Source organism: Chelonia mydas, chromosome 19 (genome assembly GCF_015237465.2).
Source record: "Chelonia mydas isolate rCheMyd1 chromosome 19, rCheMyd1.pri.v2, whole genome shotgun sequence".
Lineage (NCBI taxonomy): Eukaryota > Metazoa > Chordata > Testudines > Cheloniidae > Chelonia > Chelonia mydas.
Genome location: NC_051259.2, coordinates 11,567,363 through 11,581,774, shown reverse-complemented (window position 1 = coordinate 11,581,774; position 14,412 = coordinate 11,567,363). Strand labels below are relative to the sequence as shown.

Here is a 14,412-nt window from a genome sequence, read left to right as displayed (position 1 = left end):
CTGCAGTCCCAAGGTCGAGACTGGATGTCTTTCTAAAAGATCTGCTGTAGCTTGTGCGGAAATGACAGGGTGAGGTTCTCTGGCCTAGGTAACGCAGGAGGTCCGACAAGGTCCCTTCTGGCCTTCATATCTATGAATTTGGATGTTTTGAGTTATTCTTATGCTTTACATGTCTCATTACAATAATTATATCTTCAGAAACACAGGCGTTCAGTCTGCCAGGCCCCCGCTCAAACCATTACACCGTACTCCCCCTCAGAGCTGGGAGCAGAACCCAGGAGTCCTGACTTACAGGCCTTTTGCTCTAACCGCTAGGTGACACTAATGACTGGGGGTCTGGCATAAGGGTTCCCTTTATGCTTGAATTCTCCAGTTGCAAGAGGGGTGACTAGGGGGTGTGATGAACCCGCTGTGTTTGCAGAAGGCTGACTGGGTCGGGGGAGGAGGGTGAACAGTTCCACTGGGGAAGACATGCCACTGACAGCTGGTCATGCCAACACAGCTGTCAGCAGAGAGGGCTTGGGGGCTCGGTGCCAGCATTTCAGCTGAGCTAATCTCTCTCCTCTCTGTGTTTTTTCCCTACGAAGGGAGACCAGCGACTGCAGAGCCCTTCCCGCCACCTCTAAAAAGTCGCACTTGGACGGCAAGAAAGAGAGGTAGGTGTTTAGTGGCTGGATTGTGGCACATTTTGCTTCTCTGTCTTTGGAAGAGTGGCATGCCCAGCTCAAAAAAAGGCATCTTCCATCTGCCACCACCTCCTCCACACGGCAGTGACCCGCCTTCTCTTCATGCCCTCTTGCAAGCCCTGGACAGGATGCCCCGTTCACCAGTAAATGCCCTCTTTAAGGATTACAGGCCCTGTGTGCCCCCTGGTTCTGTGGGTGTTTCCCTCCTGAACCCCTGTTCTCTGCGCTTTAGGACATGGCCCTTCCTCCCCCACTTCTCTTTCAGGAGAGACTCTACAGACTCAAGATCTTCCACCATCACCGCTTCCTCCTCCTCTTCCTCCCCTCAGAAGAGACCATCGGTGGAAAGGTAAGGGGGAGGCTCATTCCTCCAGCCACCCCTCTGACGGCTGGGATCTCACCCTGTTCCCTCCTAGAACCCTAGAATCAGACAAAGGCAGGGCTGGAAGGGATCTCGAGAGGTCATCAAGTCCAGCCCCCTGCGCAGAAGCAGGGCCAAGTAAACCTAGACCAGCCCTGACAGGGGTTTGTCTAACCTCTTCTTGAATACTTCCAATGATGGGGATTCCACAACCTGGCCGGGAAGCCGGTTACAGAGCTTAACTCCCCTTGCCGTTAGAAAGTTCTTCCTAGAGTCCAAACTAAATCTCCCTTGCTGCAGATTACGCCCCTTACTTCTTATCCTACCTCCAAAACTTCTTGTCCTCCCAGAGGGTCTATTGCAGGAAAAGGAAGGTGGGATTCTGAGGTTCAATGCAGGGGATGCCTGTCCCCAGTGCGTGATGGAGCTCTGTGCGCCGGCTGGTCACACTGCCCTAGCCGGGACAGGTCGTGGCTCCAGAACTGGAGTGGGTAGGGTGAGTTAGAGGACATCTGGATGGAGGTTCCTTGTTTGAAGGTTCTTGGATACCATGTCGCTGGGCACCAGGCAGAAGCCTAGAAAGAAGTGGAGGAGGCAGGGAAGCCGTGATGAAAGTCATGACGTGCTGATTCCCCAGGGGGCTCCGTCTGTCATGGCAGAGCGAGGCTCTCAGCCAGCAGGAGGCAGTAAACATCACACTGGCTTTGCAGAGTTGGGGCGTCCATGACCTGTACCCCTCTCTTTCAGCATTGTCTGAAATGGCCCTGGGCATCATCCCCCAGGGGTATGTCTACACTGTGTCAATGTAAATACCTGCGGCTCACCCATGTCAGCTGGCTGGGGCTGTGGGGCTGTTAGATTGCGGTGCAGAAGTTTGGACTCTGGCTGGAGCCCGGGTGTTGGGACCCCCTGGGGGGAGTGTCCCAGAGCCTGGGCTCCAAGCCAAGCCCAGATGTCTACACTGCAATTTTATAGCCCTGCAGCCGAGCCTTGTAAGTCCAAGTCAGCTGACACGGGCCAGCTGCGGGTGTTTATTTACAGTGCAGACATGCCCCAAGAGACCAAACGCCCTTCACCGAGGGCTTGGAAGGCGTCACGTGCTGGCCGTAGAAGGCTGTCACCTCAGATCCCACAATGCACGTGGGCGTTTGCACACTGAGGGCTTGAGCCAACGCCAATGCAAGTCAATGGAAAGACACCCGCTGCGTTCGGAGGAGGTTGGAGCAGGCCGTTAGCTCTGAGCGTTTGATATCCCACCAGCCGATCTCATCCCTGACCATCTCTGTCCTTGGTGCTTAGACCATGCCCATCACCGTGGTGTCCAAGCACGTTACAGATCTATTGCTGGGATCCCCAGAAGAACCTCAGCCCTTGCTCCTGCGCTCTCTCTGCTGGCATCACATGCACTGTTGCCTCTCCCTGTTTTGATTCCAGGAGGCCCTCTACAGGCTCCAACCCAGCAGCCTCTCCCCCTGGCTCTCGGAAGAACTCCAGTGATGGCAAAGAAGAAAGGTAGGGAAGGGTGGGAAAGCCTCGTGGAGATGACGCTGGAGGCCAGCCACTACCAGTGGCCCAATGCTTAGAGCAGTAGCTTGGGATTCAGGATAGCTAGGTTCAAGTCCTTGTCTGCCACAGATTGCCCGTGTGACCTTGGGCAAGTCACTTAGGCCTAGATCCGAGAAAGGTGTAGGGAGGACAGATACATTCCAGATGGTGAGGTGCTCAGTTTGTAAGGGAGTGGGGGTAAATACCCACGATGGATGGATCTTTCCAAGGCCCATGAGCAGAAGAGCGGGAGAACAGTCAGGAGATATCCCCAGGCCAGTGTGGGCTGGATGGAGTTTGCAGGGGGGTTAGTGCTGTGGAGACAGCCCCATCACAGCATGGAATGGAGGGGCCGTGGGGCTTGGAGGTCTGAAGACGCTCCCTCTGCCCGCATGGAGGGGAGCAGTACATGGGGGCTACAGGTAGCCAGTGTGGGGTAGAGAGGCTCCTGGGAAGTGAGGTAAGTGTCACACAGGGGGATCCCTTGCAGGTGAAGATGCTTCGGGTTGTGCCGGGAGCCCCTCCTCTGGTTAGGGCTAGCAAGGAAGGTGCCTTGTCTTGTGGCTTCCTGGGGTGACAGCCTGTCTGTTCTCTCCAGACCCAACAGTGCCAAATCCAAACCCGAGACCCCCAAGACTCCCAGCAGCCCCTCCAGCCCCACGTTCGCACCGACCATCTGCTTCCTGGCGTCCTGCTACCTCACGGGAGACTCGGTCCGGGACAAGTGCGTCGAGATGATCTCGGCTGCCCTGAAAATGGATGGTGAGAGGGGCTGGGATTGGGAAGGGGCCGTCACCTGGGGCAGCTCACAGGGCGGACTGATTTTGAGGCGTCCCTTTCGCTGGGTGGAGGCAGAGCAGGAACAAGGGCTGGGACTGTGACCCGAATAGGAGCCCGTCACTGCTGGGCGCTTTGGCGGTTTTGATGATTGGTTTAGTTGCTCATTGCAAAAAACCCACACGGCCAAATTTCTCCTGGGTGTAACTCAATTGGCTTCCACCAGGTCATGCCTTTCGATGTGCCATGGGTTTGAAGGGACACCCCTCACTGCTGGTAGGACCGAAATTTAACCTACTGGCTCCTTTCTTGCATCTCTGCAAACTGCAAACGCTGTGTTGTTTGCTGTGTGTGTTTAAAACAAGCCAACTCTTTCACAGCCAGCGGGTCAGCACTTCTCAGAGCAACCCTGCAATAACAAACCAGTGAGCGTGGCCTGGAGTGCATAAGCAACCCTCCAATAACGAACCTGCACGGTACTTGTGAATAAGCCTATGATAATCATTTATCGTTGGCTGCTCACAAGCGACCCTGCACTAACAAACAGATGGGTATGGCCCAGTGGCGCGCAGGCATCCCTGCAGTAATCAACAGAGGGGATACAAATCAATCTGAAGGAATTCGGTTTCGGTGTCAAACTTGTTATGCCGATAATTAGTGGTTTCTTTGAATTCTGCTTTGATGAAGCCTGTTGTACCTTTCGGCACGTTCTCTGGGTTCTGAAGTGTGTTCACCCCCCTCTCTCTCGCTCTCCCCTGCTTTAGATGATTACAAACAGTTTGGAGTCAACTGTGACAAGATGGCCTCTGAAATCGAAGACCATATCCTTTGGCTGGCTGGGCGGTGGTTCGGTTTGCCTGCCTTGCTACTGGGGACCGAGCCTGAATCCAAGGGTAGCCCTGCCCCTCTTGGCCTGTTGGTGGGGCTGGAACTTAGGATCTCCCCCACTGCATTTAGCTAGATGTAAATTAACAACAGCCGATGCCTGTCCCGGGCTCCGGAGGTCCGAATGCACCGCTAACAAAACGATAAACCCCAGCATCATTTCGACAGAGACGCAGCCGGCCAGACACCTCCGCAGGCTCCTTCCCTCCCCTTCTTCGCTTACCCTCAGCCCTCTCCAGCAGGGGAATCTTGCTGTGTGCCCAAAGGCAGGCTGTTTCAGAGCAAGATCCAGAGCCTTGGAGCCCCCGCAGAGAACGCCCTGCCACCCTGCCAGCTGGCCCCTCTCTTTTATAACGAGGGGAGCCAGCTCGGGTGCCCCCGCTGCGTGGCGCTCTAAGCAGGCACCCGGTAGGTCTCCACTGCATCTGGGAGGTGGCTGCAGCACCTGTAGACTCACCCAAGCTAGCTTCACTCGAGTAACACCAGGAGGGAAGCCGTGGCAGCATGGATGGTGGCAGGAGCTACCCCTGCCCACCCTGTCCCCTGGGTACATACCCAGGCCACTACCCAGGCTGCTGGGGCTTCGCTCCTGTTGTTACTCAACTAGCTTTGATCAAGGCTGGCTCGGGTCTGGCTACACATGCTGCACTCACACCTCTGATGGCAGCGTAGCCAGACCCATAAACCTACAGGGGGGCATGTCACACACAAGTGGGTTACTCCTGTGCCCCCAGAACTCTCACTGTAGTCAGTGGGAGTCGTGGGTACTCAGCTGCTCCTAGAAGCTGCTCCCGCGCTCTCGGGCTGTGGATGCAACCGTTCGGCTGTGCTGGCAGCTTATAATGTAAAGGCCCTTTGCAAGCCAGCATGGAGGTAATCCCAAGAGCTCCTTCTGTCATGTACGAAGTATAGCTAGTCACTGGCCGCGTTGGTGAGTTCCCAGCGTGTGCTGTCCCAGCTCTGGGCAGAGAGCCGCCACAGCAGACCTCGATCAGACTGCCCACGAAGATCACAAGACTGGATCTGCAAAACGAAAAGGAGTACTTGTGGCACCTTAGAGTACAAGTCCTCCTTTTCTTTTTGCGAATACAGACTAACACGGCTGTCACTCTGAAAGACTGGATTTGTAAGCGAAGGCGCCCAGCCAGGTTTATTCTCAATGAAGCCCAGTCCTAGCTCCCCAGATCAATGTCTACAGTGACGCTAGCACATGTATGCCCAATGCAATGACCTCAGTGAATGGGGGGACTTTCCATTCCCCTCTCGGCTGGCCAAAGACACACCCTCTGTGACCCTACTTTTATACACCGGAACAAACGAGTTACGGAGTGCCCCTCTGCCGTGGTTAGTTACCACCCTTTACCTTGCACACCTTGGTTCGATCAAAACATCTCTATCCATCACACCGTCATCCTAACCTTATCGTTAAGAGGGGGTCAGTGTGACCCTGTATCATCTTTGCGGAGTGTGTTGACACCATAACCCTGTATCGGGGTGGTCTGGTACCACCCTTCTGGAATGTGTTTGTGTGTGTGTCCTGTGCCTCGCACTTCCCAGGAGTGTGTGCGGTTTTGTAGGGCCAGCCCTGTTCGGGCCAGGTTCTGTGAGCTGGCAAGCAGCGTGTTTTGTAACAGGGCCTGACTCCTGCTCACACTTGACTGGGGGAGGGATAGCTCTGTGGTTGGGGGAGGGATAGTTCAGTGGTTTGAGCATTGGCCTGCTAAACCCAGGGTTGTGAGTTCAGTCCTTGAGGGGGCCATTTAGGGATCTGGGGCAAAAACTGGGGATTAGTCCTGCTTTGAGCAGGGGGTTGGACTAGGTGACCTCCTGAGGTCCCTTCCAACCCTGATATTCTATGACTTTTATTTCTAGATTTGCTTTGTATCAGCAAGGCTTGACCACGACTTTAGTTCAGGCCTCGTGTTTCAGGCTCTCTCTCTCTACTACACAAAGCCGGTCAGGCTTCTGTACCCTCATGAGCTTCCTTCACAGGGAGATCCCCCACGTTCCCGGTGACGTCCTTTAATGCAGGGGTTTGCAACCTTCTTCTTTCTGAGGCCCACCTAATGTGCTATAAAAACTCCACGGCCCATCTGTGCCACAGTAACTGGTTTTCTGCAAAGAAAAGCCAGGGCCAGTGTTAGGGAGTAGCAAGCAGGGCAATTGCCTGGGGTCCCGTGCTTCAGGGGCCCCCACAAAGGTACATTGCTCAGGTTTCAGCTTCAGCCCCATGTGGCACGGCTCAGGGCCCCGGACTTCAGCCCCATGCAGTGAGACTTCGGCTTTCTGCCCTGGGCCCCAGCTAGTCTAACACTGGCCATGCTTGGCAGACCCCCGGAAACCTGCTTGTGGCCCTCCAGGGGGCCCCGGACCCATGGTTGAGAACCACTGCATTAATGCACTGGCAGGCTGGAGCTCAGATGAGGTATGTTCTGCACATCGCCACCTCGTGGCTGAACCGTGCAATGCAGTTTAGCATTCCATTTCAGCTTCAGCAAGGTGAAGGGGAGGTTAAGTGGCCTGCCCTGTCCTGTACCTTACAGGGAAGCTACCGTGTAATAGACAAGAGATTAGTGAGAAGAGGGAGGACTGGATCCTGCTGGCAAAACATTCATGATTTCAACAGGAGCAGGGCCAGCCCCAAAATCACTGGTCTCCACTACAAACTCAAGTCTCGGGCCAGGTTTAATGAAGGCAACTCTGGGTCTGTTTCCTAGGGAGCCTGGGATCCAGCCAGGGCTTGGCATCAAAGCTACAGGAAGCTGAAGAGCTTTGACTGAGTTCTAGGGTTTGTCTGAATCCAAATGTTGAAAGCAAAACCTAGGGAGGTAGAAACTTTGGAAGATGTTCCCACGAAACCCCAGAGTGTGGCCTGGTTCTCTGGGTGTCCCAAAGCCCAGATGGGCCCCTCTAAGGGTATCCACTGATACCTGTACATTCATAACCCACCGCTGCGGTGTCCTGTCATCCTTGGGCTCTTATTCCTTGACGGTGCCACATATCTTCCAGGAGCTGAAGAGCACCGACATGAAGTACCGCAACCGCGTGAGAAGCAGGATCAGTAACCTGAAGGACCCCAAGAACCCCAACCTGCGGAGGAATGTGCTGAATGGAGCCATCTCCCCCAGCCTCATTGCTAGGATGACAGCAGAGGTGAGTAACAGGGTGGGAGGTGTGAAGGGAGGGGGATGCCCGGTGACTGACTCGGAGAAGAATTGGGTCCCTGAGAGATCATTTCCGTCTGCACGATCGCTGGTGGGACTCGGGCAGAGCTTAGCAGTAGGGCAAGAAGCTGCTGACATGGGAGGCTGCAGGCCCAGGGGCACTGGAGGTGCTGTAGGCTTGTCGTAAGAGCAGGGAGGCCAGGGCAGCACGTCACATGCAGCATCGCTGAGTCTGGCGGAGGCAGCCTGCCAGAAGCGGTGAGTGAGTTTCCCACGTTGCTCAGCGGCATCCCCCGTGCAGATTGAGGACAGTTGCAGCGGGGGGATGAGGTGGCCAAAGAATTTGTGCAGCACCCCCCTGGAGCTCGGGCTGGAAATCCCACGTTCGGTGGAAACAAGGCCCATTGTCATAGCCTAGTCCCCATTGTACATGCTGCAAAATCCAAGTGTAGTTTGCTTTCTCTGCCCAGGAGTGTCACAAATAGCGGGGCTTGGGGGCTGCAAGGTAGGGTTCAGGGGCATTGGCAGAGCTGTGGGGCAAGCCCAGGGCTGGAATAGCAGGGGGGCTTCAGGTCAGAGTTGTGGGGCATCAGCAGAGCTCAGGGCTGGAATAGCAAGGACGCCGGAGGACAGGATTGAGGAGCATCAGCCAAGCCGTGCGTGAGGAGCCCAAGGCTGGAATAGCAGCACGTGGCTGCACCTTGGGTTGGAGGTACGTGGGCAGAGCTGTGGGGAAGCTTGCAGGACTGGGACAGCAGCAGGGGTGCATTGGGAAGGGGACGTGGGGACCCAGGACTGGGATAGCAGGGAACGTCACGTGTCAGGAGTGAGAGGTCTCGGCCCAGCCAACTCCCTTGGTCTCACACTTGCACAGGCCCTCAGTGAGGTCGTGCTGCTGGTGGATTGTAAGAAGATTCCCATCTGATTTCAGATGCAGAGATGGCAGGTGGACCTGTGTGCGTGTGCTTGTCTGTGTGTGCGTGCACTGGAGAGAAGTTCCTCCAGGGACTCTGGGAACCTGGGAGTAAGAAAATGATGCGAGTAGAAATACCTGTTGGCCTCTGTAGCTCTGACCTGGGTACTGTGACCCATTGCAGGAAATGGCGAGTGATGAACTGAAGGAGCTGAGGAACGCCATGACCCTAGAAGCCATCCGGGAGCATCAGATGGCGAAGACCGGGGGCACCACCACGGACCTTTTCCAGTGCGGCAAGTGCAAGAAGAAGAATTGCACTTACAACCAGGTGGGCACCGTGGGCAGGGGGCCTTGAGCCCAGAGCAATGGCTTTGGTGCCACTCCCACCTGCAGGGAACGTTCCACCCACTCCAGGGTCAGTGCGGAGAACTTGGCTAGCCCACTCTGACTTGCAGCAGGTTCAGCAAATGCCAAGGGCCATCAAACCATAGCCATAGCTAAGGGCTCTTAGCCACCTGGAAATACAGTGGGGTCCTGCTTACCTGAATCCCCATTGCCAGACCTCCCTCTCTAATGGTCTCCAAGCTGGTCTCCTTCCCCATCGACTTTCTTGCCTTCGAGTCTTGCTTGTCTGATAGTCCAGAGAAATTTGGGACCTTCCTACAAGGATTCTACTTTACTGTGACGAGTTATGTCCCTGCAACCTTAGGAGGATTAGCCCAGAGATCCGCGGAAGACCAGAGGCTTCCAGTCAGGCCCATTGCCCCTCATGCCACTCAACCCCTGGACTGCATCTGTTTCCTTGTGGGGGAGGTGGCTCCTGGAGGTTCAGCCGTACCACCCCAAAGCACAAGACCTTATCCAGGCCTCTTGCGCCTGCAAGGCTGGGCTGGAATTTAGGGGAGGATCGTACTTTCCTGTGGGATTTCCACTACTTCGTGCTTCTGCCTGGGGCTGAGACGCAGGGAGGAGCAGAGGCAGCCTGGGAAGCACGATCCGAAATAACAGGGAAGGAGGAGAAGATAAAAGGAACTTTTCAGATAGGGGAACTGGTTTGTGGTTTGGTGGGGGACTGAGTTTTGGAGAAGGTCCGGTGCGGTTCTCATTCCATCTGCAAGGATTCCCTTCCTCCTCCATCCCCAATGTCCATTCCCTCAGAGCCTGGAAGTTAGATGGAATCAAAGCAGACACTTCCATCCTCCCTGTTGAGTCTGCGTGACTGGTTTTCTCCGTAGGTCCAGACGCGTAGCGCCGATGAACCCATGACAACGTTCGTGCTGTGTAACGAGTGCGGGAACCGCTGGAAGGTCTGTACTCATTGCTCTCCTTCGAGGGGGAGACAGAGCAATTGCTCGGGAGTGTAGTGTCCATTTCACCCACACCCAGCATGGCGTTCTAGAATGCAGTGTCCACATCTCAGCCCCATGCATTAGGTGTTCTAGAACACAGCCACGCTCTAGAGTGTTATATCCACGTCTCCTTCCCCTGCATCATGTGCTCTAGAACAGTGGTTCTCAAACAGGGGTCCGGGGCCCACTGTGGGGGCCGCGAACAGGTTTCGGGGGGGGGAGGGACCGCCAAACCAGGCCACCGTTAGACTCGCTGGGGCCCAGGACAGAAAGCCGAAGCCTCGCCATGCGAGGCTGAAGCTCGGGGCCCTGAGCCCTGCCACCTGGGGCTGAAGTTGAAGCCTGAGCAACTTTGCTTTGCGGGGGGCCCCTGTGGTGTGGGGCCCTAGGCAATAGCCTTGCCTACTGCTCCCTACCGCCAGCCCTGGCTTTTATATGCAGAAAAAAGTTGCTGTGGCCCAGGTGGGCCGTGGAGCTTTTATAACATGGCCGGGGGAGGGCGGCTGTTAAAAGTCCTGTCGGCAGTGCTGCCCAGCTAAGGCGGGATAGTCCTGTTTTGACACCGCGCTGCACCCCGGAAGCGGCCAGCAGCAGGTCCGGCTCCTAGGCGGGGGAGCCACGGGGCTCTGCGCGCTGCCCCTGCCCCGAGCACCAGCTGGGTGGTGCCTGCAGGCGAGAGCTGCGTGGAGCCACTTGCGGGCCTCCGCCTAGGAGACGGACCTGCCGCTGGCTGCTTCTGGGGCACAGCGCAGTCCATGGTGCCAGGACAGGCAGGAAGCCTGCCTTAGCACCCCCGCTGTGCCGCTGACTGGGAGCCACCCGAGGTAAACTCGTGCCTCAACCTTGCGCCCCAATCCCCTGCCCCAGTCCTGAGTCCCCCCAAACTCGGAGCTCCTTCCTGCACCCCAAACCCCTCATCCCTGGCCCCAGCCCACAGCCTGCACCCCCAGCCCAGAGCCCTGATCTCCTCCTGCACCCTAACCCCCTGCCCCAGCCCAGAGCCCCCTCATTCCCGGCCCCACCCCGTAGCCCTCACCCCCGCACCCCAATCCTCTACCCCAACCCTGAGTCCCTCCCACACCCTAAACCCCTCCTCCCCAGCTCCATTGGGTCGCCGGCATCAACAATTTTCTTAAACTGGGTCGCCAGAAAAAAAGTTTGAAAACCACTGGTCTGGAACTCAGTGCCCGTTTTTCATCCCCCTCCAACCTAAAATACACCAGCAAGTGTCCTTCTGGATTCCTGAATCTCTCTCTCTGCACCCTCCAGCAACGGGAGCCCACTCCTGAACCGACCCTGGTCTCTTTAGTGGCGTTTTTGCTAGAAGCTTAGTTAGCCCCAGCAGGAGAGGAGTCACTCACTTGTTCCCTCCTGTGTTGTCTTCCAGTTCTGCTGAGGCCGCTCCTGTTTGCACCCGGGCCACCCGCGGAGACGATGCAGCCGGACGGCAAAGGAGAATCTCTGACCATCCAAATTTGAAACTGGGGGTGGGGGTGGGGGGAGGGGAAGGGAAGAGAACTAACCTGTTGAGAGAGGCGCTGAAAGTCCCTCCCTGTTGGCTCCCGAGAATGTAATGAGGAGTCACTCACTGGCTAGAGGGAGGGATTGTTTGGCGTTAGGGGTACCTGAGCCTCAAGCCCAGAAGGTGCGATGCCAGGGTGCCAGCCCCTAGGAGACTCCTCTTTTTTGATGTCTATATTTTGACTGGAGTGATCATTGGAACCCTAGCCTGGAAGGACCTGCTGGGTCATTCTAGTCCATCACCCTGGAGGAAGCAGTGGGTGCATGGAGCATGACAGAGCCCAGGGGAAATCTGCCCTGCCAGAGGTTTTGGGGTGCTGTTCTTCGAGCTCACAGGAAGTAGCCTAGCAGCAGCCGAGGTGCCCAGCCCCCTCGCCCGTGCTCGTCCCTTTCATTGGGCAGGTTAAGCTGACCCCTGTTTGTTTTTATGAGCCGGGTGATCCCTGAATCTCGGCGGCCTGCCTCTAGCGAATCTCCCTGTTATGCACGGGAGCAGGGCTTTCCAAATCCCAGGCAGCATTTGCTTTCGGAGGCAGAGGCTTCCTACCGTCCCCTGCCCAGGGCAATCCACAGGCCCGTGTGTCTCAAATTGTCATTCCTGGAGTGAAGACTCCCGTCTACCCCCCTGTGTCCGCTCCGATCTGGAAGGCAGCTCTCCGGGGCTGTGTCGGCATCAGTCCTCGCACAAGCCACCAGGGGGCACCGAAAGCCCCTTGCACTCTGCCCTTGACAGCACCCTGGGGATGCTCCCGCTCCAGGGACGGAGCAGGTGGAGTCCTGCTGGCTGACACCCAGTCCCTGGGCTGCGATGACGTGCTGCCAGGGGTGTGCTTGGCTTCTGGCATGCGTTTTGCATGGACATATGTGTAACCGGCTGCTGGGAGGGCTGATCTCCTAACGGATGGCGTTTCGGCTCCAGGATGGGGGAAGTACCATGAGAAGAGACCAGTTCTCCCCTTATTTCAGCCCCATTATAAAGGGCTGTTGGGCTGCCCCAGACCCATAGGCACAGCCTTATAGGCTGCTCTCTGGCTCCCCTGGGCAGTTCTCCATATAGGATCCACTAGGTGTGTACACCCTGTAGAGGTAGCACTCAGCTCCCCTTGTCTCCACCGGGCTCTCGGGCTGCTTTGTGGTGTGTGGATGAGAGGGACTGTAATGGGGTTGAAGGTCGCTGGGAATCAGGGTGCAGAAGAGGAACCAGTAGAAGAGCGGGAGCCTTCTCACCCAAATCAGGGCAGACACTTCTCTTTACATGTGGGTATTTTCCCTGAGTGTGGTCACAACACACTCTGCTCTGATGCACCAAACTCCCCCTGCAAAAACAGCTAACAGAGGGAGATGGACTGCCTTTAATTCCTCCTCTGCTGGCATTTCGGTGGTGCAGTCCTGGAGTATTAATCCTCCATCCAGCCAGTGAGGGATTTCCTGCCCTTCAGTGGGAAGTCCACTGAATGACAGCGAGCTCCTGTTTTAAAACCAGTGACCCTCCTTTCCTTCCCGAGAAGGTGAGAGCTGAAGATGCACAGGGCTTTAGCTGCACCTGTTCGTGGGTCTCTCCTTCCCATTGGTGACTTGTTTTCTGCAAACTGGATATTACACAAAGACTTGATCCTAATTCCCTGCTACACTTGATCCTGGAACCTGATTTTAAGCCCCACACCCTCAAGTGCAGTTACTCTTCGTTGTAAATAATTGTGCCCTTTCTTGGCGGCTGCCTCTGTGTATCCTGATTCCAGGTGGGATTGGCCATGGAAAATTCCAGGCGAGGGAGGCTGTTCTTAACGGTACGCCTGACCCGACAGGAGCAGGAGTCACATGGGGGGAAGCTGTTATTCAGCGCCACCTCCTACCTTCAGCACCAAACTTTTGGGGGGTTAACCACTCTGAACTGGGGAGACTGTTGAACTTCACCGAGCGAGACTGGAAATCACTGGGCCCCATGCTGACAGGCTGAAGGAGGTAGAGGAGTGGCAGGATGGAGAAGAGAAAGCACGGGGGTGGGATGGGACAGAGGGTCAGAGCTCCTGCCACCTCAATCCTGCTCTTATGACCCACTTCAGGCTCGGCGCAGACAGGGCTGGGTGCCTGCCTGCTTTCATCCCTTTATCTCCTGCAGTCAGGGGACCGTGGCGCTAGTCCCCTGCCATACACAGCGTATGGATCAGCCAGCTTTGTTTTCTCTCTAAGATAGAATGTGTCCCTGCTCCCCCCCAAAAAGTGGGGGTGAAAGGGAGAGAAAATCTCCAGCTAGAGCAATAAAGGTGTAAAGAGTGTTGGCTGGGTATTCTTGCTTTCGAACCCCAGCATGCTGGGGACTTAGCCATTCTTACTGTAATGGTATACCTCTAGTGCCTTTCTGCCCAAATCCCATCACCAACGCTATATGGACAGTGCTGCTGACATGCAGCCAGCTCTGGGGTGGAGGGTAGCAGCCAAGTGGCACACAGCATTGGGAGTAGGGGTCATTTAGGCCAAGGTCTCCAGAGCAAAGTCTACTCCACCGCAAAGTGCCCTGGGATCTTTAATGTTCACACAGAACAAACAGGCCCTAGGTTTGCGTTTTCGTAAGTGACTGGGGGTGCCTCACTTTATGGTGTCTGCTAATGGGCACCTGGTTTTGAGAGGTGGGGGCTGAGTGCTTTCTGAAGGGTTCTCACGCTGAGCACCCCAAAAATGGAGGCATCTGAAACCACAAGCCATTTGTGCCTTCATCTCTGTCAAGGAGGCTGCAATGCCTAGTAGATAGAGCATTGGACTGGGGCTAATGGGTCCTGCATGCTATTCCTGGCTCTGCCATTGGCCTGCTGGGTGACCTTGGGAAGGCATGTCCCTGCTCCGTGCCTCGGTTTCCTTGCTGGCAAAATAGGGCTAATGCTACTGACCTATATTTGTAAATCTGCTGGGAAGAGCTGGGTATTACTCATGTTGAGGTCTCCTCTGGCAGAGACATCACGTAGCCAAGTGCACTGTATCCACTGGAATTATGCTGATATATGCGTGAAAGGGGAATGGTGGAACAAAGGTGCCAGTGAGTGGAGGCAGCATCGTCCCATGGCTCGGGCACCAGAGAAGGAGTTGGGAAACCTGGGTTCTAGTCCTGGCTTTGCTGTGCAACCCTGAGCAAGTCACTTCCCTGCTCTGTGCCTAAGTCCCCCCCATCTTCCAAAGCAAGGATGATGGTTCTGCTCTTCTCTTGTTAAGCATG

The 14,412-nt window shown here is 55.8% G+C and overlaps 1 protein-coding gene across 2 annotated transcripts in view; it reads left to right on the top strand.

Moving 5' to 3' along the window:
• The window catches only part of TCEA3 (transcription elongation factor A3), a 32,101-nt gene extending 18,621 nt beyond the window's left edge, over nucleotides 1-13,480 (top strand). For both annotated transcript variants that reach the window (XM_037881724.2, XM_037881723.2), the window contains 9 exons: nucleotides 588-656; nucleotides 952-1,035; nucleotides 2,482-2,559; nucleotides 3,191-3,354; nucleotides 4,134-4,190; nucleotides 7,253-7,407; nucleotides 8,516-8,662; nucleotides 9,570-9,641; nucleotides 11,071-13,480. In XM_037881724.2, the coding sequence (XP_037737652.1) occupies nucleotides 588-656; nucleotides 952-1,035; nucleotides 2,482-2,559; nucleotides 3,191-3,354; nucleotides 4,134-4,190; nucleotides 7,253-7,407; nucleotides 8,516-8,662; nucleotides 9,570-9,641; nucleotides 11,071-11,079 (835 nt within the window). In that variant the 3' untranslated portion in view covers nucleotides 11,080-13,480. The remainder of the gene's footprint in view (nucleotides 1-587; nucleotides 657-951; nucleotides 1,036-2,481; nucleotides 2,560-3,190; nucleotides 3,355-4,133; nucleotides 4,191-7,252; nucleotides 7,408-8,515; nucleotides 8,663-9,569; nucleotides 9,642-11,070) is intronic.
• Nucleotides 13,481-14,412: the final 932 nt, after the last annotated feature.